Source organism: Phyllostomus hastatus, unplaced genomic scaffold (assembly GCF_019186645.2).
Source record: "Phyllostomus hastatus isolate PE091 unplaced genomic scaffold, TTU_PhHast_1.1 phas_contig_86, whole genome shotgun sequence".
Classification (NCBI taxonomy): Eukaryota; Metazoa; Chordata; class Mammalia; order Chiroptera; family Phyllostomidae; genus Phyllostomus; species Phyllostomus hastatus.
The window spans coordinates 80,089,089-80,110,196 of NW_025333977.1; the positions used below are offsets into that span (position 1 = coordinate 80,089,089).

Here is a 21,108-nt window from a genome sequence, read left to right on the forward strand (position 1 = left end):
TCTGTAGTTTGTACAATAGAAAAGATGTCTTTTTAATAAGAAATACCAATTTAGTGTCTGCAAAATGCATAAATGAAACTTGGCTGTGTGCTAGTCTCCACAGGTAATTTCACCCAGAATTTTCCAAAAATAAAATTTTGAAATAACTTGAGACAAAATAGCTTTATTAGTCTCTTCTCTGGAATCCTTATTGGATTCTTCTTACTAGACCCACATTAAAGACTCCTTCCTTCAGACCCATATAAGTTAGTTTTCCAAATTTAAATTTTTTAGTAACTGGTCTTCAACATTTTATAAATACCAAAATCTTTTTGGTATATGAAAGATTACTCAGAATCCTAGTGCATAAAATAGACAATAATATTTAATTCAGCTTTTAATATGTATTTAATATTATATAGCTAACTGGTGAGACCTAGTTTGGCAAACACTAGGCTGTTTACAGCCATCATCAGCTTTGTTTGCTCCAGCCACATCCACCCCAACTCTTTCCAGAGACAACACCAAGTTCAAGAGTAGATCAGTCCTCAGGATGTCATACAGATTGCAGTTCGGGCTGGACTTGATCCCACATTCACCATGCCCCTTCAGCTTGTCAGTGAGGTAGATGACTGTGGTATGTGTAAAGGAGCTGTGAACAATGGTGCTGAAAGCTAGTCTTGGGTCTCTCTGTTGACCTTGACCCTGGGCTCTGTACGTGGCCTCCTACATATTGACTGGGTAACTTTAGAAATGTCTCTGAAACACTGAGGCACAGAAAATATGGATGTAAATTGATAGGATAATGCTATTGAAACAGAATGAATAGCATTATTTCTTCAACTTACAATAACATTATTGATTCTCTTAATTCACAGTGTCCTTATGAGGCCTATATTTTCCAGAGTCCTTTCTCATATATGAAGTGCCTTACAAACAAGTTTCATTCCCCAGTTTTCTGTTTGTTTTAAATACTGACAAGATTTACTTTTACCTCAGGATTTTGTTTTGTGTCTGTTTTCAGAAAACAAAGTTCATTGTATTCCCATGAATATTGCAGAATTCTCTGCAACCAATGTGTGAGAGATACACAGGTTAATTAAATATGCAATTAAACAACTTTATTTTCTACTGAACTTCTTAGGGCTGCTGTTTTTCAGACTAGTTTTTTACTGTTGTTGGAAAAAAAGGGCACTTTCATTAGTAAAAATAAATAAATAAAAATTCAACAAATGTCTCTATAAAGAAATTGCCTCTTTCCCATCACAAAAGTTCTAACATTTTCCCACTGTTGTACCTGATATATCCTTTTGGATTTTCACTATTTGTTTATATATAAATTTCAGAATGTACATGTGTTCTTTCTTTAATACAGTTGGAACCAAATTATTTACTCTTCATATAACAATATTTCAGATTTTTCACATAACAATATTTTACAGTTTTCTATACAGTGACTGGTAGGTTCCATTTTATGCCTGTATTGTAATTGAATCAGTTCCCTGTTAAAGTTCAAGCAGATCTTTTGCAGCCTCCTGCTGTAACAAATGCAAATCTAAGTGCATGTGCATGAGGAGCTTTTATACAGTAAAGTTTTAGAAGAAGAGTTGCTAAGTAAGAGGATTTTTTTTCATTTTTAATTGTATTAGTTTTATCAAATTGCCTTTCAAAAGAGGCTTTTATATTTGCACTTCCACCAACCGGAATGATGGAGTCTCTTTCTCTGTACCCTCATCCATGCTTTAAACAGTTTTCATTATGCTCACATGTATTATGATTCTTGATGAATTTAAATTATACAGTATTTCAGGAACTTACTTTGGGGTTTTAAAAAATGTTTTCTTGGTGTTTGCGGCAAATCTGATGGAACCTTTGAAACAGTTTCCAGAATGCTGCCTGGAAAGGACGTGATTGATGTGAAGCTCTGTTGGGAACAGGAAATAAATCAAGTGTGATGGACCGGAAATTGATAGAAAATGTGTATAAATAGAATATTGTTTTAAATTATAAGTTAAAAAACACAGTTCTCATGCACTTCATTACAGTCCTGCCTATTAATATTTCCATTTGAATGTCTTGGAGCATGCAGAGTAATAATGGTGTTTATACTTTATGTGTGAACCTAACAGTGAGAAGTTCTGGGTTATCGTTTGACTGATAATTTGCTGGAGAGCCTTGGGCAAAGTCACTTAGTCCCTTCGATTTGGGTTGATGACTTTATCTTTTTTTTCCCTTTTCCCAATACAGAGTCAGGCTAACGCTCTAACCTAAATATCTCAATTAAACTTAAATCATTTTATACTAGATAAATATTTTAATAATGATTATAATGAATTATAATTTTTTCTGTGGTGGTGATAAAGTTTTTAACACTCATCTATCATTGCAGACAAGCATGAAACTAAATTAAAAGGAGTAATATACTTCCAAGCCATTGAAGAAGTGTACTATGATCACCTCAAGAATGCTAATAAGGTAAGCAGAGTTTTCAGATTCTTACCATTTGAATGCGTAATTAAGTTGGGAAAATTCTTTCAACTTGAAGCAATTTAGGTTTGTTGTTCTGATGTAACAGACATTTATGACAATGGCGCTGGAAAAGTAAACATAGAAGTGATTAGGGTAGCTGATCTTTTTGTGGAAAAAAAAGTCATGGTGAAGTGAGGGAATATTTTGGACATCTTGGTTTGGGAGAGACCCCGCCAAGTGACTCTTTGCTAGGATTCTTAGAAGATACTACCTGGGTATGAGGAAGGATCTTAGTAAGGCTAAGAATAATAGTTACTGTTTATTAACGAGCATCCACAATCAACTAGGTACTCTCATAGAGCTTTACAAAGTAGCTGGTAAGGGGATTGGTGAGCTCTCCATGAAATTTCTTCTGCAGAAAGGCCAGAAAGATAGTCTTGAGAAAAGTCTTGGGACTGGGTATAGGTCATACTAGAGCAAAAGTAATGCCTATGTAGACTTGCATAAGTTGGAACTTTTAAAAAGGAAGAAGCCCTGATATATGACTTGTGTTATTTCATGTTACAATTTTAAGATGCTTGTGTTACATCTTTTTCCTTGTTTTGAATTTTAGAGCCCTAATCCACTACTCACCTTTAGTGTCAAGACACATGACAGAATCTACTATATGGTTGCCCCATCGCCGGAAGCCATGCGGATCTGGATGGATGTTATAGTGACTGGGGCAGAAGGCTACACTCACTTCTTGTTGTAGTGAACTGAAGCAACAGTCCCCTTCAGGGCATACTGCAATAATCTCTTACAAGAATGAAGCCATAAACTACCCCAGAGGGAAATACCCAACAGACCCATCCCTTTAACTGCGTATACTCAGAACTCCTTTCGTGTTAACAGGAAGTCATTTGTGAATGAGAAATAAGAGGTTTTAATGCAAGGCTTGGTCAAAAATAGCAAAAGAATTGAAGCATTGAAGCACCTATGAGAAAAGAAAACACTATTTTGGTAAATAGCATCACTTATAAGAGCATTTCTAATAAAATATTTTTATTAATTGTTGATTTCGGTGAACTAAACAGTTTACAAAGTGTACATACTTGGAAATATGAAATTATTTTAGCACCCAAATCATTGGCATTGACATTATTGTAGTCAACTGGCTTTTTGAAACTAGGAGCATTCTGCTGAAGATTATTTTATAAATATAAGCAAACAAGGGCTTGGAGAAGAATATATTATAGGAGGAGCTTTTGCCCTATTTTTTTAAGTATTGCACCAAAACCAAAGACGTGATGTGACTTCTGTTTAATGGTAGTAGTTTCAGGGGATGAACTGCACTAGTGTTACTCTACACTTTAAAATGATACTTTGATGACATCAAGTGCCCAGGAAGTTGACATTGAAGAGTTGTCACCAGTGCAAGCTACGCTACATGTATAGCAAACCACTTTTTGTAAAAAGAGAAAGAACAAAAAGCTGTATGTTTTAGAAAGAAGCCATTTTAGACAGACATTCTGTCACATTGGGCAATTTAAAATAGAGTACTTAGTGTTAGGTGCTTATTTTCCTGAAGAGTTCTCCATTCCCACTGCTGAGAATAAAGATAACCAGTAGCCAATTTCCTTAGATTGTCTGGTTTTTCTTTGTTGTGGAGCATACCTGTTCATTGCAGCCTCACATGACATAACTATGAATTCAGAGCTGTTTTTTTTTTAACCAAAGAACAGACCAATTAAAATATTTACAGAAGTGCTGTGGTTTTATAAAAAAGTCAAATGAAGTTCAAGAATGTTCTCTGTAATGTACTATTTTGTTATATATTTCTTTATAGTTAGCCTTTGTTTTTTAGTGTTAAATTAATTTTTGTTGAATTAAATGACTTCAGGCAAGTCTTTTTCATAATGGTTTTTTAAGTGCCATTTATCATGGTTTGTTATGTTGTGTGTTTGTAAGTATGAATGTACACTTTCCTAAAACTTGGCAAATGAGTAGAGGTAGAAAATAATGACATTACTTACTAGCACAAGGTAAAATGATTACATTGGAAGTGTCTATAAAATGTTTGTCAGGCCTGACCGGGTACAATTTTTTTACACTTGCAGTGTGCTTTATGTACATGTATACACATTGCCAATCATAAGATTTTGCAACTGGATGACACATGATTCTACTTGAACATTGGAGGACAAAATTATGATTGCAGAATACATTTTTATTATCTGTTTTTTTCAGACATCACCCCTAAATCCTGTAATGGTCTAAAAGAGTGAAACGCCATTGCTAAAATTTTCTTGGTTAATGTAAAGATATAACTTTTCTGTAATGTACTTTTGCCATAGGATTGTAAAGATATTCTAATCAACTTTATATCTTGCATGATCTAGTAAACCTTTGAAATGTGTGTGTTAACATATGTTGAGTTTGGATTAAAATGTTGATCAGATTTCACATTTGAAAATAAACTCATCTCTCATTAGGACGTTACTGATTGGTAACATGATGGGGCATGAGAAGGGTGAATTAATCAACCAAAATGCATTGTAGAATTTATACAAAGGATGTTGTGTGCTAACAATATGATTTGTAGTTTAAAAAACAGTACTTAGAAGTTTCTCTAGTCACATTCCTGTTGCTGACAAAATAAGTTAAACCCAGAAAACTCTGATATCTTGTCGTCCTCTTGTGCAAATGCAGTTAGTACTGAGGATTACAAGGACTGCATTTACTTATTCTTCTGACAAGGAATAAATCATGCAGGTATGAAGTGAAGCCCTAGGGCTTTGTTCTGCGGGGCCCTCATCTGTCTCCCTGAGCTAAAGCAGCAGATTTCAGAGAGAGAGGAAACTGTCCCTCAACAATATGTCTCCCCCAGCTGCCCCAGTGAAGACAACATTTACAGCAGGTCAGTGGAAACAAGTTTGCCTACTCCAAGCCCATCAGTCAGTAAAAGTATCTTCATTTGACAGTACCAACATTTTTTTTCTGATTTGTTAGACTGACAGGTGGGTAGAGGAAATAATCAATGGGTTTCCCAGCTTTTTAATTTTTTAATTTTAATATTTTTTATTGATTTTAGAGAGAAAGAGATAGAAACATCGATTTTCTGTCCCACTTATTTATTCATTCATTGGTTAAATCTTGTGTGTGCCCTGACCAGGAGTGAACCACAAACCTTGGCTTATTAGGATGGTGCCCTAACCCACTGAGCTACCTGGCTAGGGCAGGTTTCCCTGCTTTTTGTGTGTAGTGCTTTTCCCATGATGAGGAAAAGTCAGATTTTTTTCATTTTGCTGCACATAAAATGCAAGAAGGCATGCAAAGATAAAGAAAGTAGGTACAGGAATAATTGAAAATGTTTGCAATTATCCAAAAACCTTGAGGATTAGTATTTACCATTGTGATATAAGGGATGAAGTGGCAGGCATTGGGCATCACCATACTCACTTGTCCCTTCAGCAGCTAGGACAGGCCTAATGGAGAACTGTCAAAACTCAGCAACTTTCAAAGTATGTCCTGAAATTGGCTGTCCTTGCCATCTGTTTCTGGTCTTACACCTCTCAAGAAAGATACCCATTCAGTTTTTATTTAGCTAACTTTTCCAGTATGTTCCAAAAGGACAGGTTCTCAGGAATCCAAAGACAGGCTCATTCATATTAGCCTTTGCCTTTGCCTCTAACCCCAACCCCTTATCCAATATTTATGACCAACACAGCAAAAGTGGCTTTACTCCAAGTATACTAACAACGGTAACTTCTAAGTAGTAAAAAACTAGATAAGTCCTTGCTTGTTGATGCTTCAGACTTTCCTGAATTACATTGAAGGCTATCAGAGCTGGTACAATAATTTATTTAACCATTTTTCTATTATTGGCCATTCCATTTTTTTCTTCAGTTTGCTGCTAAAAATGTTGCTGTAGTAATAATATACACCCTATGTGTTAATATTGTTTTCCATAGCATAGTCACAAAGTGCGGCCACTGGATCAAGGGCATTAAAAGTGATGCATATTTTAAATTGTAAAAATGTAGTCAGTTGACAAGAGTTTAGCAAGTTACATTCCTACCAACCATAGATAAGTGCCAGTTTCCCAGCATTCTTGCCAATAGTTGCTGTTTTTAATTTTGCCAATCCAATGGGTGGGGGGAATGGTATGTTATATTTTTAAATTTTCAGTTAGTGACATTGAACACCATGTTTATGCATATGAACTGCCTATTCCTCGCTATTGACCAATTTTATTGGCATTACATTTTTTTTATCAGTTCTAGAGGCAGACTAAATGGAATAATGTTCTGCTGTGATGTAAAGTGAATTTTTTCTAGACGTATTTGAATAGAGATACTTTTCTCCATTCAGAATGTTTAAATCTGTATGTAGTCTAACGTTTTTATTCTTGATGATTTGGAGTGTCAAATCTTAAGATTCAAGTTCCTTCTACCCCAAGACTATAAAATACCCTCCTAAGTGTATTTAATTCTCTAGACTTTATTCTTCCGTTGAGATTTTTTTTTTTTTTAAATCTACGGGGGCTTATTTTTGCGTGTACCGTGAGGCAGAGGTCGGAATAATTCAGTAGCCAGGGAGACTAAGAGCTAGAAAAACTAAGTTAAAAGGGGCAAAGAAGCGATGACTATTTCATTCTATTCTTGGTATTCATACAAGTAGGTTTAAAGTCATGTCCTGGAAGCATTTCTGGTGCAGGTTAAAAGTGAAAGTGACTTCCAATGCAGCAAACTTGGCATTTTGCGCTTCCACTGCTCGATATCCTGGGGATGATGAGAAAGCTTCCAATCTAGGAAACCTGATTACGTTCCTCTCCGCGCTTCCAGCCCTGCACTACCTCCCCTTGGAATAAGTAGTCTACCGAAAGGGCACGCATGCATTCACGACTGTAACGCGCAAAAACTGCAGGGGAACCAAAAGCTCAAAAGCTAAAGATTGACGAGAGCGACGACGCTCTGCTCACGCACACCTTAGGGTGCCTCGACTCTTCACGGCGCGCTGGAGCAAATCCCGTCGTCCAGCCGGCGGCGCATGCGCAGCCCCGGTTCCTGTGAGCCTTGCGAGTCAAGGTAGGGCAGCGTGGGGCGCAGGGGCCGCTGGGAAGATGGCTGGCGTGGGAATGGTGGCTGCGGGTGCTGGGGTTCTGTGTTGGAGGTGGGGCTTGACGGCAGTCTCCTTCGGCTTCCACCGAGGCCTCAGCGCGGTACTTGCACGGAGGTCCGACGGGGTGCCACGGTGGCTCCCAGGTTAGTGTCTGAAAGGCGAGAGTAGAACGCGTTCTTTCGAATACCCCACTTTCGTCAGTTCTGGTCCTGTGCCTTTTTGGCGCCCTATTTAAAAATATTCTTCCCCCATTCTCGGCACCCTAGCTGTAGGCGTCTGCGATAATTCTGGTGAAGGCTGTGAAGAGAGGTTTGGGGCGGCCCGGGGGCACCCTGGACAGCCCCAGCCCTTGCTAAAGCTTTACGCTCTTTAGTTTAAAGATCCTGCTCTCTGCCTGCTTTCTCTGCGCAAAATAGGAAAAAGTAGCATGTGCATGTAATGCGTTTCATTTTTAGTTGTCTTTTGTTTCTTTGCAGGTTTTAAGTGGAGGGGGGAAGGCTTTGACTTGAGGCGATTTACAATTTGAACATTTTCTTCGTAAAAGTTTATGAAGATCAAGCCTGATTTCTAGTTTTGTCTAGTTTTTCTCGATGCTCCCGCTCAGTGAAAACCATAATCATTATTTGACAAAGGAAACTGGAACTTAAACCAAAAATCGGAGTCCGAGTCCTTGAATATTTTCTTTATCTTGTGTTTGGTTCCTCCCCATTCCTACCCCATCCCCAGTCACACCCTCCCATATACATATGGTCTGTCTTTGTAAATTATGCCTTTTTAGTTGTCGGTGTTGTGTTCACGACTTGACAACTCAGATGCGTGATTGTTTAGAATGGGAATTGTTGCAGATGCTCTTTGTTTTGAGTTAAAAAAAGTTTTTAATACATATAATCAGTTTAACTTACATTTAATTGTGGACAACCAAAAGAAGTGATATATGTTTCTCTAACGGAGTATAGTATGTCATTTAATTCAAGACTATAACCCTCTTCCATTTATTTAGTCATTGAGCACTTAGGCACCAGGCTTTGAGCTCATCCTTATTGTGCAAAGAGCATTTGTAGATAGAGTGTTAACCTGTGCACTTACAATTTACCAAGGTGAAATAAATTATCATGGTCTCACGGAGACATTCTGTTTTGAAGTAGTATTAAGAGGGTAGGAAGGATTTTTGAGTGCTGAGCTAAAGAAATGGGAAATGAAGATTTTTGCTTTTATAATCTGCCAACCAACATAACTGGCTATTAGCCCTGTTTTTCGCTAAAAGTTTTAAATTTGGAATATTTCACTATGCATAAAATAGCTTTAAGGTCTCAAACTTAATTTTTTAAAAATCAACTTCTTAAATCCAGAATGAGGTAAACTTTATCAACTCACATAGGAGAGACTGAGACGTTTTTGTTGCCCCAATAAAGTGGAGGGGAGCTTCATATAATATAAATAACAGGTTTTGTTGATCCGGAAAAAGACTGTAAGGAAATGCACAAACTCGATTTCTTTGGAGAAGGAGGTATATTTATATGTGACTTTTTTGTTGTTATTTAAAAAATATCTTTCTACATTTTTTGAAGATAAAATACTGATTTTATAGTAGGAAAAGAACTTAAAAACAATGAAATGGTGTAACCTTGTAAGGTTTACCATTTGTGCTGTTGGACTTAAATTACATTAATATCTGTGTGTACCAATCACAGAAACCCTGACCAACAAATAAAACACAGTAACTGCAGAGTCTTATGAGAAATCTTTTTCCAGAATTAATACTATGATATGGTACATTTTTTGAGGTTACTGGTAAAGAAACTGTTCTTTGAATGCACCTCAGCTGACAGAGAATTATGATTGACTATGACCCATGATTTAGTGGGTGGAGAGGGAGTCAATAGTAAAGGGGGCAAAGCCTCTCCCCCTTTGGAAGTATTTCCCCCAAGGGCATACCAAGCTTGTTTTTCCCTCTCCCCACCAGAAAGTAGAGGATGTGAAACTCCTCAAACAGTAAAAAATTAAAAAAGACAAAAATTCCACAAGAGTGCTAAAGTTAGTGTAAGTAAATCTGAATGTTGATTGATACTATTTCGGACAGATGCCATAGCAGCAATAGGAAAACATTTTTGATGACTCTCTGTCTTGTTGCCTTGAAATTTCCACCTCATCGTGTATTTTGGAAGAATCAAGAATGGACCTTGCTCAAAGAAGGTACTGATTTTGAAATGATTTTAAAGGATATGCACAGACTTGTGACTTTAATACTCTAAGTCTGTTACTTATTTTTTTCTGTTAAGTTGAAATAGTATTTGACATCAGTTCAACAAGAAAGTTAAGATTGAAAATATATATATATATATAGTTTTCCAAAAGCTGTATTTGCAAACTATGGTTTATGTTTTATGTACTTTGTTTAGCTTGCAGACAAAAGGCATCAATCTCTTTCCTTAGTCGACCAGATCTTCCAAACCTGGCTTATAAGAAACTAAAAGGCAAAAGTCCAGGAATTATCTTCATCCCTGGCTATATTTCTAATATGAATGGTACAAAGGCATTGGCGATTGAGGAGTTTTGCAAATCTCTAGGTCACGCCTATATAAGGTAGGAATAACACATTATAGAGAAAATATTACTACCATTTAGCATGGCAGCAGAGAATTACTTCTGCTCTGACCAATTGAAGCAAATGCCAGCATTTTCACAGACTAATTGGGTTTTAATGGTCTGTAAGCTTTCTTGTGATTTAGAGTGCTTGTAAATACAACCTTTAAAAGACCTTTTTTTATGTCTTTGTGCCATATGATGCTGGCAGAAAGTGCTAAGATCTTTAGATACAACAATGTGATGACAAACCAATCTACTAGTTGGCTTTTTTGTAATCTCTTGTAATTATATTGAGGTTTTCCATTAGGGACTTAACGACTTCTATTTGACTACTGTTTATTACCTTACTTTTTAAAATATATATTTAAATAATATATGTATTTTATGCTTGACCTGGCAGAGGAGATACCATGATCACGAAGGTGATTTTCCCATGGCAAGGCTTATGCATTGCACTTCAGATGTGCTGACCCCTGTGATTTCCCCAAATGTGGGAAACTTGACTGCATAATTTGTGGTAGTGGGGTACTGCGTTCATACTCTCCCTTGGAAAAAAAATATGTATTTAAAAGTATAGTAAGTCCTTACATCATCGATAAGTTCTGCAACTTAAAGTGAATTGACATATATAATCAAACCAATTTCACTGTAGACTAATTGATATAAAAAAGTTAAATTCCTATGACATATCATCAATGTTATAATGAAACAACTGTGAACAAAACATTGGAGGACGTCCTGTATTGTAAAATTAGTACTGTATAATTCACATTTCTTCTGAGTTTTCTCTTTGTTCCTGCTCCTGTAATCTGAGTATGTATAAGCATAAATAGGGGTATGTGTTGTTTAACTAAAACTTGATTTCACAATTCATAATATGCTAATAATTATTTTAGTAAAATAACGTGTTCATATTGTTGTCATTAGGTTTGTTTACCTATAACAATCATTTATTTAGTGCCTAATTTGCAAGAATAGTATGGTTTAATAAAAGGAGCACTGGTCTAGAATTCAAGAAACTTGGGTTCTGGAATCAATTCTAGTAATAACTGCGGCAGGATGAGTCAGTTTGTAAACACTGGGCCTGTTCTCATCATGGAAAAAAGAGGTGGTTGATTAAGGTAATTTCTGAATTCTTTTCCAACACTGAGAGCCTAAAAGCGTAGTTAGTTCCACTAACATTTTGCTAAATAGACCTAGAAAACAGAGGTTTTAGAAATAAAATAATGAATATAAAAAACTTGCAGACTTAATCTGTTTAATATTTTAGCAGAGACTATGTCAATTGTATGGATTTAGTCTTACTCCTTTGATCAGATTAACTGAATTGTTTCCATGCTCAGAACTCTTACACATCTGTTCTGACTTAACTGTGATTCGGAAGACTGGTATCTTCTGCAAGTAGACTTTCTAGCACTATACTGAGTGCTCTCAAATACAAAGCATGGTCATGTCCTCAAAGGACTTTTTTGTTGGGATGGGGAAACACGGTAAAGTATAGACAAGAAGCTTAACAAAAATATTCATCAAAATGTGGTAGCAGCAAAAGAGCAGTACACTTAATTGTATCAGGTGAGGGAAAGAAAGCGGGATTGGAGTGGATGAAAAAGTCTTTATGAAGGAACACTGAAGAGTAGTTAGGATCAGGGCAAGAAGGAAGCGCTGTCTACGAAGGGGAGTAGCCTGAGTGAAACGTGATAACAGAAATATTGCCATCATTCTCCCTTTTTGTCCCTAAAAGATTTTGAATAAAGAAATCACCTTTTTACCAGTTCTTGAATTTAATTGAGGCCATGAGAGCTATATCCAGTGCCTGTCTCTCTGTAAGACGTGTGGGTTTTCTGTACTTTGGATACATGTGAAATACATTGTCCTTTTAAAGGTGTATTCATGATGAAATTATAATGTATATTGACTACTAAGTGGTACAGTATTAAAATATAGCCTATGTATAACTTTATAAACCTTTATAAAATATAGCCCTTCACTGCAAATTTTTATTTGATCAAGTTCCTTTTTTTTGCTTTTATCAAAACTCCATTACAATCTAATCACTATTGATTGCATTTAACCTGTTTTGAGAGATTTTATCTTCTATTTACATTCCAGTTTCTCAGTTTACTTTTTTGTGATTTTTGTCCGTAAAATTTTTATCTTGAATGAGGAAGTGGTTAATTTTGTGTATTATACAACAAGTAGTACATATGGCTGTATGAAAACGTTTTCTTAATATCCGATTGTCACCATATGGAAGAGAAAATGAGTCAGTGCTAAGGACTGAAACATGTGGTTTTAGGGCTGGTATTCTGTCATCATTATTTCTAATAGACTGTTTAATTCTAGGTTTGGGAATATGTCCTAGAGTATTGAAGCTGCTAGGACAGACTTTGGTTACTGTATTTAAAGGTCCTAAAACTGTTAAATGTGTTTGAATTGTCTTTGTCTTTTGGTTAGTGTTCTTACTTGTAACCTGCTAGTATCACTCAGTGGTTATACTTTCCTTTATCAAGGGCCTTTATGCACATTTTTCATCTTTACCGCATGTTTAGAGGGAACTGTAAAAGGTTCAAGAAGTATCTGAATGTCTATCAAGGAAGGGAAAAGAGGACTAGTTAGTGCCCTTCTCTCCTCTTCTCCCTTGTCTGTCTCCTGCATACCCTGGACTGAGGGGAAATAACAACTGTGGTTTAGACTTCTGCAGTTGCTTTGCTACACTATTTCCTAAGGATCTAAAATCATTTCGCTATATACCTAAAAAATTTTTATCTCTTTTTCTTCCTCCATCACTTATAAATAACTCAAATAAGTGTACACTATATATCACATATATACTTTTATATGTATACTAAACATACAAGGGTTTTATTATTTTTCTTCAGATTTTAAGAATAAGAAAAATGTGAAAGCTTTAAATTTGAATAAACTAATTCTTTTTACTTTTACCTTTCATTCCTAGTCATTTGGAATGTATTGCAATACTTGACGAGTGACGTTTACATACCTAACCACTGTGGAGAATGCAAAGATAAATAAGATAATGTTTTTATTTTTTCACCCAAGAACTTAATAGTTTCAGAGGAATGATGAGACACACATATGCACACAAACTGTCTTATAAAGCAGGATGTAATAATTTAATGCAGCTGATAAAAATGAATTCTATGTAAGTTTCATTGGTTAGAGATTTGTTTTTCAATTTGGGCAGCCTTTCCAGCAACAGAAGTTTCATTGTATTAAGCTCTGAGAGGATATTAGTAATAAAGGTTATAGGAGAAGATAACTCAGGTGAAGGAAGTAGTATGACGAATGAAGCAGAGACAGAAAACATGGAGCCTGTTTTAGGAACAGAAAGTTGATCAATTTGTTTAAAGCAGTAGTTCCCTTTGATGAAATGATAAAGGTCAGTCAGAGATGACCAACTGATGGTCAAAAACATACTAAAGTACTAAATTTCTATGCTGTGTGTTACTGGGAACCATTGAAGTTAATGCCATTTCGATAATCATCTTTTAGGAAAAACCTGACAGTTACAAAGTGGATTTATTTGAAGAGAGAATAGAGTCATAGAGGCACAGTTAGGAGGCTGCTGTGATAGGCTGGTTTAAGATAAGATGACAGAGACCTGCACCAAGATACTGGTTTACCAACTGGCAGAGAAAGGAATGACTGTGAGGAGAAAATGTGAGTGAGTGAGAATGGCCCAGGGCCGGCAGTGTTCTATATGCTGGAAAAACAAGCTTGAGTAAAACAGTCTGCCCCTCAAACGGACGTTCCAGTCAGGGAGAGACAGATATTTAAAACTTGATTACAACACCCAATATGAAAAGTGTTAATTGAGTACACACAAAAGGAAGTGACTGGTACTAAACGGAATATATGGCATTATGTCAAAGAAAGTTCCTCCAAGGAGGTGATATGACTAGGAATTTGGGTGGAAAGGAAGGTCTTCTAGGCAGTGGGGCATCATGCAAAGGCTCAAAGTTATGAATGGGTGCATTTAGGAATTGGGAGTAGTTCAGTATGACTATGGTTTATGGGAATCTACTGGAGTGGCATCGATACTTCATGATGTATTGACTTGAGACCTTGAGGAGAGATGGAATTCACAGATCAGGCACACTTTGAGCCTGGAGAACTAGGAAGTTGGAAGGAGAAGCAAACTAAGTAGATGGACTGGTGATGATGAATTTGAATCTGATCTCTTTCCCACCCACTAATTCAGTAGATACGTACTAAGCATTTACCAGTGCGAGGTGCTGATCTAAGCGCTGGGAAAGCAGTGGTGAGCAAAACAGAGCCTGTGCTCATATGGAGCTTCCATGCTTGTGTGGGAGACATCACAAATAAACAAACAAATGTCATATATAATGTCTACTAGCACTATTTTCTGTGAAGGAAATAAAGCAGGGTAAGGAAATGGAGAATGATGAAAGAAGCACAATTTTAGATTGTATGGTCAGAGAAGACTTCTCTAAGGATGGAACAAAGACCTTAATCAAGCGAGGGAACGGTCTGAGTAGATATCTGGAGGTAGAGTATTCCATGTGGAGAGAAAGGCTGATGTAAAAATCCCGTGCAGGAACATGAGTGGTGTTTTCCATGAACTCAAGAAGGAAAGTGAGAATGTGGTTGGGAGGGAGTGAGAGCAGTGAGGAAGGAGAGGGGCCAGACTGTGTTAAGAACTCTAGATTTTATTTATTTAAAGATTATGGAAAGCCTTTGGATGGTTTGTGTAAGACATGATTTTTGCCTTCAGAGGATCACTGACTACAATGTGGGGAATAACCTGTGAGAGTGAAAATTGGAAAGGGAGAATCTCAGTCTGGTCAAGAGAGGATAGTGACATGGACCAGGCTGCTCTCAGTGGAGATCAGAAATTGGGTGGCCCTGGGAGGTATTTGACGGTTATACCAATAGGATTTGCCGAAATATATATTATTGTATAATGATGTATGTGCTATATTCCTTAAAAATCAGAGAAGCAAATACATAGATATCTAGATATAGATTTGTATTTTCCCATTTTTCAGGTTTGATTACTCAGGAGTTGGGAATTCAGATGGTAACTTACAAGAATGTACAGTGGGAAGATGGAGAAAAGATGTTCTTTCTATAATTGATGAATTAGCTGAAGGACCACAGGTGACTGTTTTTGTTAAGTATGATGTAATTGTTGATAACCTCATGATATTTTTGCTCTTTAGATATGAAAATTGATTTAAATGTTTAACAAATTTTGATATTTGATTTAAAATTTTCTATCATTTTTACTTTCTCATAAAATGGAAGTATCATTTTACTCATTTTACAGATTTTATTTTAATTTTATAATTCTTTATTGTAGACTGAATACTTTAATAAGAAGTAAACATAATTTTAATTCTACTTTGTGCCAAATATTAAAATCTGGGAGCCAAAGGGTATAAAAGAAAAAAAGTACATATATTCTATGAAATTACTCCACTTATGGGGGAAAAAAAGAAATTCCTCCTTAAAACTATACATGTTTTTTATTTTTAGATACTAGTTGGATCTAGCCTTGGTGGGTGGCTTATGCTTCATGCTGCAATCGCACGGCCACAAAAGGTTGTGGCTCTTATTGGTGTGGCCGCAGCTGTGGATGGCCTGGTGACAAAGTTTAATCAGCTTCCTGTTGAGGTAAGTCACAGACAACCTCGGTGTATACCTCCTACATTGTCTTGCTTCCTCTTTCTTTGAGTATTTGCTCATGTGCCATCTTTCCTTTGACTTATATTGACCCATCTTTTGTCTTAGCTGCTTTTTTATATAAGATTTCTTTGCTTTCTTTACTATTCTCTTGTTTAAGATTTCATTTTCTTCAGTCCCTTCAACTCATTCTGGCAAATATTTGAGCCATATTAATGAAATAACACTTTGTTTCTTTTTCTTTTCTTTTTTAAGCAACATTTGCTTTATTAATCATATTTACTTATTTGGATCATACATCATGATCTCTTCTTATACCTCTTCTTATTTTATGGCATGTGGGAAATAGCACCTTTTCTTATGACCGTATTAAACTTGACTCATCAATTTTGAAACTGTTTTTAGCCTCTGATCCTCTCAGCAGAGCTCTCCAAGTGTGCACTGTCAGTCCATCAGGATCAGCTCACAGGAGCTGAGACGTGCCATTTCTGGCTTAGACACTTAGTTGACATTCTTTTTTTACTTCAAATTCTCACCTTTAAAAAAGTGCTTTATATTATTAGCATGGTCTTCAGCAAATTATGGTAGAAATGAGGTTTCTGAAATAACTGGGAAGGTAATTTATTATACTTTCTTATTGGATAATATGTTTAAGCAGTTCAGTTGCCTGCAAGGATGAAGAAGTAGTGAGTAATAGTTGTTTATTTTTGTGTGCATTTATTTATTTATTACAATCATTGTGTCTTCCTTGGGCATCTTTTCTTAGGGATCTCAGTTTTAACTGTGGGACTAAGATCCTGGCAGGCCTGTGGTGGAGAAAAGTAAGGAAAGGAAAGCAGTGTAGAGCAGGGACTTAACAAAGCATGGTGCTCAGGCCTACAGCAGCAGTATCAACAGCTTGTTAATGGTTCTTGTCCTTTTTCATTTGAATTTATTAATATTTCACTTAGCATGATATTCTGAAAGTTCATTCATGTTGCAAATGGCAGTATTTTATCTTTTCTTATGGCTGAGTAGTGTTCCATTGCATATATGTACCACATCTTTATCCAGTCTTCCCTTGAAGGACACTTAGGTTGTTTCCATGTCTTGGCTGCTGTGAATAATGCTGCAATGAACAGTGAATATAGGGGTGCCGTGTGATTTCACTCATATGTGGGGTATACATAGAAAACAGAAAGCAACAAAGTTAACAAGCTCAGGCACAGACAACAGTGTAATGGTTACCAAAAGAACAGGGGGAGGGAGGATGAAGAGAGTAAAGGGCAACAAATATATGGTGACAGAAGGAGGCTAGACTTTGAGTAGTGAGCATACAGTGCAATATACAGGTGATGTATTACAGAATTGTATACTTGAAACTTATATAGAGTATTAATCAGTATCACCACATTAAATTTAATTCAGTAAAAATCAAAAGGCCTATTCTTGAGCTTCACACAAGATCTAAATCAGAGACTGGGAGGGGCCTTTAATAAGTCCCTCTGGTGAAGTTTGAGAACCACTCCCCTAGAGAGTAAAGGAGCAGGAAGAGAAAAGTAAAAAAGAAGAAAAAGGAAAAAAAAGTGTTGTCATAGAATGTCATTTACCTTTGTCTCAAGTTCTGCTTTAAATCCAGTGCCACATATTATCTGCTGTATGTTAATTCTTAGCTTACATTGTTCTTCCTAGCTCCTTGAGAAATGGCACCATTGTCTGCATATCCAGGGTCGTTAAGATTTCCTATCAGGGATGAAATTGTGAGGCTGGTTTTCCTTGCACTTACCTTCTCCCCCCCTCCCCGCCACTTTCTTGGTGGTTCCTCATAGTTGCTCAGTACCCTGATGCTGCTAAATTTTCCTACCATTGTACCTTTCTGTATATAAACCTTGGACCTCTTCACTCCATCCTTTAACTCAGTGGTCCCCAACGTTTTTGGCACCAGGGACTGGTTTTGTGGAAGATAATTTTTCCAGGGACGGGATGGGGGCTGGGTGGGGGGATTCAAGCGCATACATTCAAGCTCACCTCCGGCCATGTGGCGTGGTTCCTAACAGGCCATGGACACGTACAGGTCCACAGCCTGGAGGTTGGGGACCCCTGCTGTAACTTACTAATATAGTGCTTCTCATGGTAAGAAATTATTTCAAGAATATGGCAGATTGTAAAGGATTTGATTTAACAGGGTTTTTTTTTTTTTTCTCCTTTGGTTATTGACAAATGAGATCTGCAGTACATTTCTATTTACCAGCATGTGTTCACCATGCTCAAAGAGGGGATATAGTAGATACTCCCTGAGTGATTGAGAAGATTTATACTCTGAAAATCAGAGCATATCTTGGCCAATCCTAAATTAGACCAGGAAACAGTTAACAGAAACATGTGGGGCCTTGTTAACTTAAAAGCATGTGTAAGGGAAGAGCAGGGACACAGGGACCACTGTCTTTTCTTCTCCACCCAAACAGCTAGCCTAACAGTGTCCAGGAAGCAGAAGAAGGGATGTTTTGTTAATACCAGCACTTCTCATTGTGTAGGAGCTCAATGTGCCTCTTAACTGGCTGTAATCATTGTCTCCTTTATTGGACACCAGAGGGCGTCAGACGGCGGTACAGCTGTTTGGAATCCAAGCTTCTCAACCACATTACTGTGACACAGTTTCTCCTTGGAGTAGAATTTATGCCTATTGTACATTTTCTTTGATTAATCCTGTCTTTGCTATTTCTGAGCCCCCCCTTTTTTTAAAGATTCTGTAAAGTTTGTTCTTCATATGAACAATATTAATTCAGGGGCAGGTAATAGCTATTTGGGCAAGGATACTTAAAACTCAACTGTTGTTGTGTCTCAATACTTAGCATAATTTCTACTTGATCAAATAACCACTGAAACAAAATTCTAATTACTGAAATTAAGAGTTCAGGAGTAATCAAGTACTTTGAAGATACCCTAGTATCATTTTTGCTTTAAATATAGATTCATACATTTTATAGTTTTTTAAATTTCATTAATTTCAAATCATTTGAGACAGATATTTCAAAGTATACTTTCAGATGTATGGATTTTTTACTGAAATCAGTTGATTTCAGCCATTCAGTTTCACTGAATCAAATCTTTTTGGAATTAGAAATACATTAAAATGCCTAAATATATATGTATATTTATTGTATTTATTTTACTCTTTAAATTCTTAGATTGTTTAATATTATTGCATGTATTAATGTTTAATAAATACTTTTATTTTCCTACTTTTTCCCAATAGGTAAAAAAGGAAATAGAGATGAAAGGTGTCTGGAGCATGCCATCAAAATACAATAAAGAGGGGGTTTACCATATGCAGTACAGCTTCATTAAAGAAGCTGAACACCACTGCCTTTTACATAGCCCCATTCCTGTGAACTGTCCTCTGAGGTTGCTGCACGGCATGGAGGACGACGTGGTTCCGTGGCATACGTCCATTCAGGTTGCTGACCGAGTAGTCAGCACAGATGTAGACGTCATTCTTCGAAAACACAGTGATCACCGCATGAAGGAAAAAGCAGACATTCAACTTCTTGTTTACAGTATTGATGACTTAATCGACAAGCTTTCAACTGTAGTTAACTAGAATCCCATCATTAGTTGTATGTAACCAGTGGACCCAGAGATTGAGGGAGAGATAGCACGTGAAAGACCCTGACACTTAGAAGGTTTTTTCCACTTACCACTATTTTGGAAATATCACATGAGGTTTTATTTAATGATGTCTTTGCACATAAGTGATACAAATTGTGAAGAAAATACAGTTATCTTGTATGTTCCAGGGATTGGTTCCAGGACACCCCCAGCTCTTGGATACCAGGATTTGAAGATGCTCACATCTGTTATAGAAAATGGCATAGTATGTGCATATAACCTACACACATACTCCTGTATGCTTTAAATCACCTCTGGATTATTTATAATACCTAAAATAATGTAAATGCTATGTAAATAGTTGTTATGCAGTATTGTTTAAGGGTCAACATTTTGGAGTCCTTTTTTTCTTTTTTCCTTTAAGCATTTGTGACCTGTGGTTAGTTGAATCCAAGAATAGGGAACTCGTAGCTACAGAAGGTCGGCTGTACCAGCTGCTGAAGAATTGGAACGTCCTCCTCTTCCTTCAGTCCCTGATTCCTTTTTTTCATTAATATGTTTCCTATTTTTTTTATTCAAGAGATGTTTAACTTCTAGTGCTTTAGTTAACTGCCAGCTTTTAATTGTGTTCTTTTTAGAACTATTAATAAAGCTTAAAATTTTTGTATTTTGTTTGGTATCATTATATGTAGAAATTTGTAAAATTCTGATTGTAAAATGCAGTTCACAAAATATGGGAAAATAAATCTGAAGTGATTAAGGAAATGTCTGAAGCATAATAAAGTTTGAAAAATAAAGATAGTACTTTATATATTCTTCATATTCTCTTTGAGCTTAAATCTAAGGTTATTTTTATAAAGGCTCAAAATTACAGTGCTATAAAGGGAATATATTCTAAATTTTGGCTTATATGTATTTAAATGGGGGAATTTCATCTTAATGATGTAGTTTCATGTTCTAAAGAGGGAATTAATCTTTATATATTACTTGCCTACCTGCAGAAACATTTCTCTTTTATTAATATGTGCCTTAAGTTTAAATAGCCAAATGGTAGCCATCTAAATTAGAGTTTTCAGAAGTGCGAATATAGTAAGAAAATAGGAAATATAAATATAAAGGTTTTTCTTTTTAAAATAACTGCAATAGTCAATCTTGGTATTATTGAGTTGGTGTTTTTTAGCTTTTAAGTTTGGTTGCACTTTATTTAGCTTGCTTGGGTTGTGTCTGTCAAAGTAACACTTCACTTGACAACACTGAGAAATAATGTTGGGAAAAAACCTCTTGTGCCAAAGAGTTAACCGAGCCTGACCACTTATCCTTGGAGACCTGCTTACAAGATTGGCCCTTGGCTGGCATTGGGGAACTTGAATTTTAGGAGGGTTCCCACCATTGATAAAAGCGGCTCACTGTGCAAATTGTCTGTACAAACAATGTGGTTTATGCTGAACACCTGCTTTCTGGGAGTCTGGAATTTTGGTAGGTGCCTGGCAGAGGCTGCCTGAGTGACCAGCTCCCAAGGAAAACTCTGGCACCGAGTCTGAACAAGTTTCCCGGGCAGACAGCATTTCCCATGCGCTGTCTCAACACTGCTGGGATTAAGCTCATCCTGTGTGACTCCACTGGGAGAGAATTCTTCAGAACTTTTGCCTGTTTTTTCCAGATTTCACCCCAGTTCTTTTTCCCTGTGTGGACTTGGCTTGTATCCTTTCACTGTAG

General features: G+C 36.5%; 2 protein-coding genes and 1 non-coding gene across 27 annotated transcripts in view; all 3 read left to right on the top strand.

Annotated features, from left to right (window-relative positions):
• The window catches only part of PHLDB2 (pleckstrin homology like domain family B member 2), a 235,180-nt gene extending 230,251 nt beyond the window's left edge, over positions 1–4,929 (top strand). For all 24 annotated transcript variants that reach the window (XM_045851269.1, XM_045851280.1, XM_045851268.1 and 21 more), the window contains 2 exons: positions 2,369–2,454; positions 3,062–4,929. In XM_045851269.1, the coding sequence (XP_045707225.1) occupies positions 2,369–2,454; positions 3,062–3,202 (227 nt within the window). In that variant the 3' untranslated portion in view covers positions 3,203–4,929. The remainder of the gene's footprint in view (positions 1–2,368; positions 2,455–3,061) is intronic.
• Positions 4,930–7,543: 2,614 nt separating this feature from the next.
• On the top strand, positions 7,544–20,196 carry ABHD10 (abhydrolase domain containing 10, depalmitoylase). Of its 2 annotated transcripts, none has more exons than XM_045850730.1 (5): positions 7,544–7,694; positions 9,717–9,744; positions 15,168–15,279; positions 15,658–15,795; positions 19,040–20,196. In XM_045850730.1, exons 1-5 carry the CDS (start codon positions 7,553–7,555, stop codon positions 19,382–19,384), a joined length of 765 nt encoding a protein of 254 aa, XP_045706686.1. In that variant the 5' UTR covers positions 7,544–7,552; the 3' UTR covers positions 19,385–20,196. The 2 variants fall into 2 exon arrangements, with proteins under 2 accessions (XP_045706686.1, XP_045706685.1); XM_045850729.1 differs by lacking the exon at positions 9,717–9,744 and adding an exon at positions 9,951–10,134.
• LOC123827654 lies at positions 10,522–10,686 on the top strand. The gene has a single exon (XR_006787307.1). It is a non-coding gene; the product is annotated as a U1 spliceosomal RNA (small nuclear RNA).
• Positions 20,197–21,108: the final 912 nt, after the last annotated feature.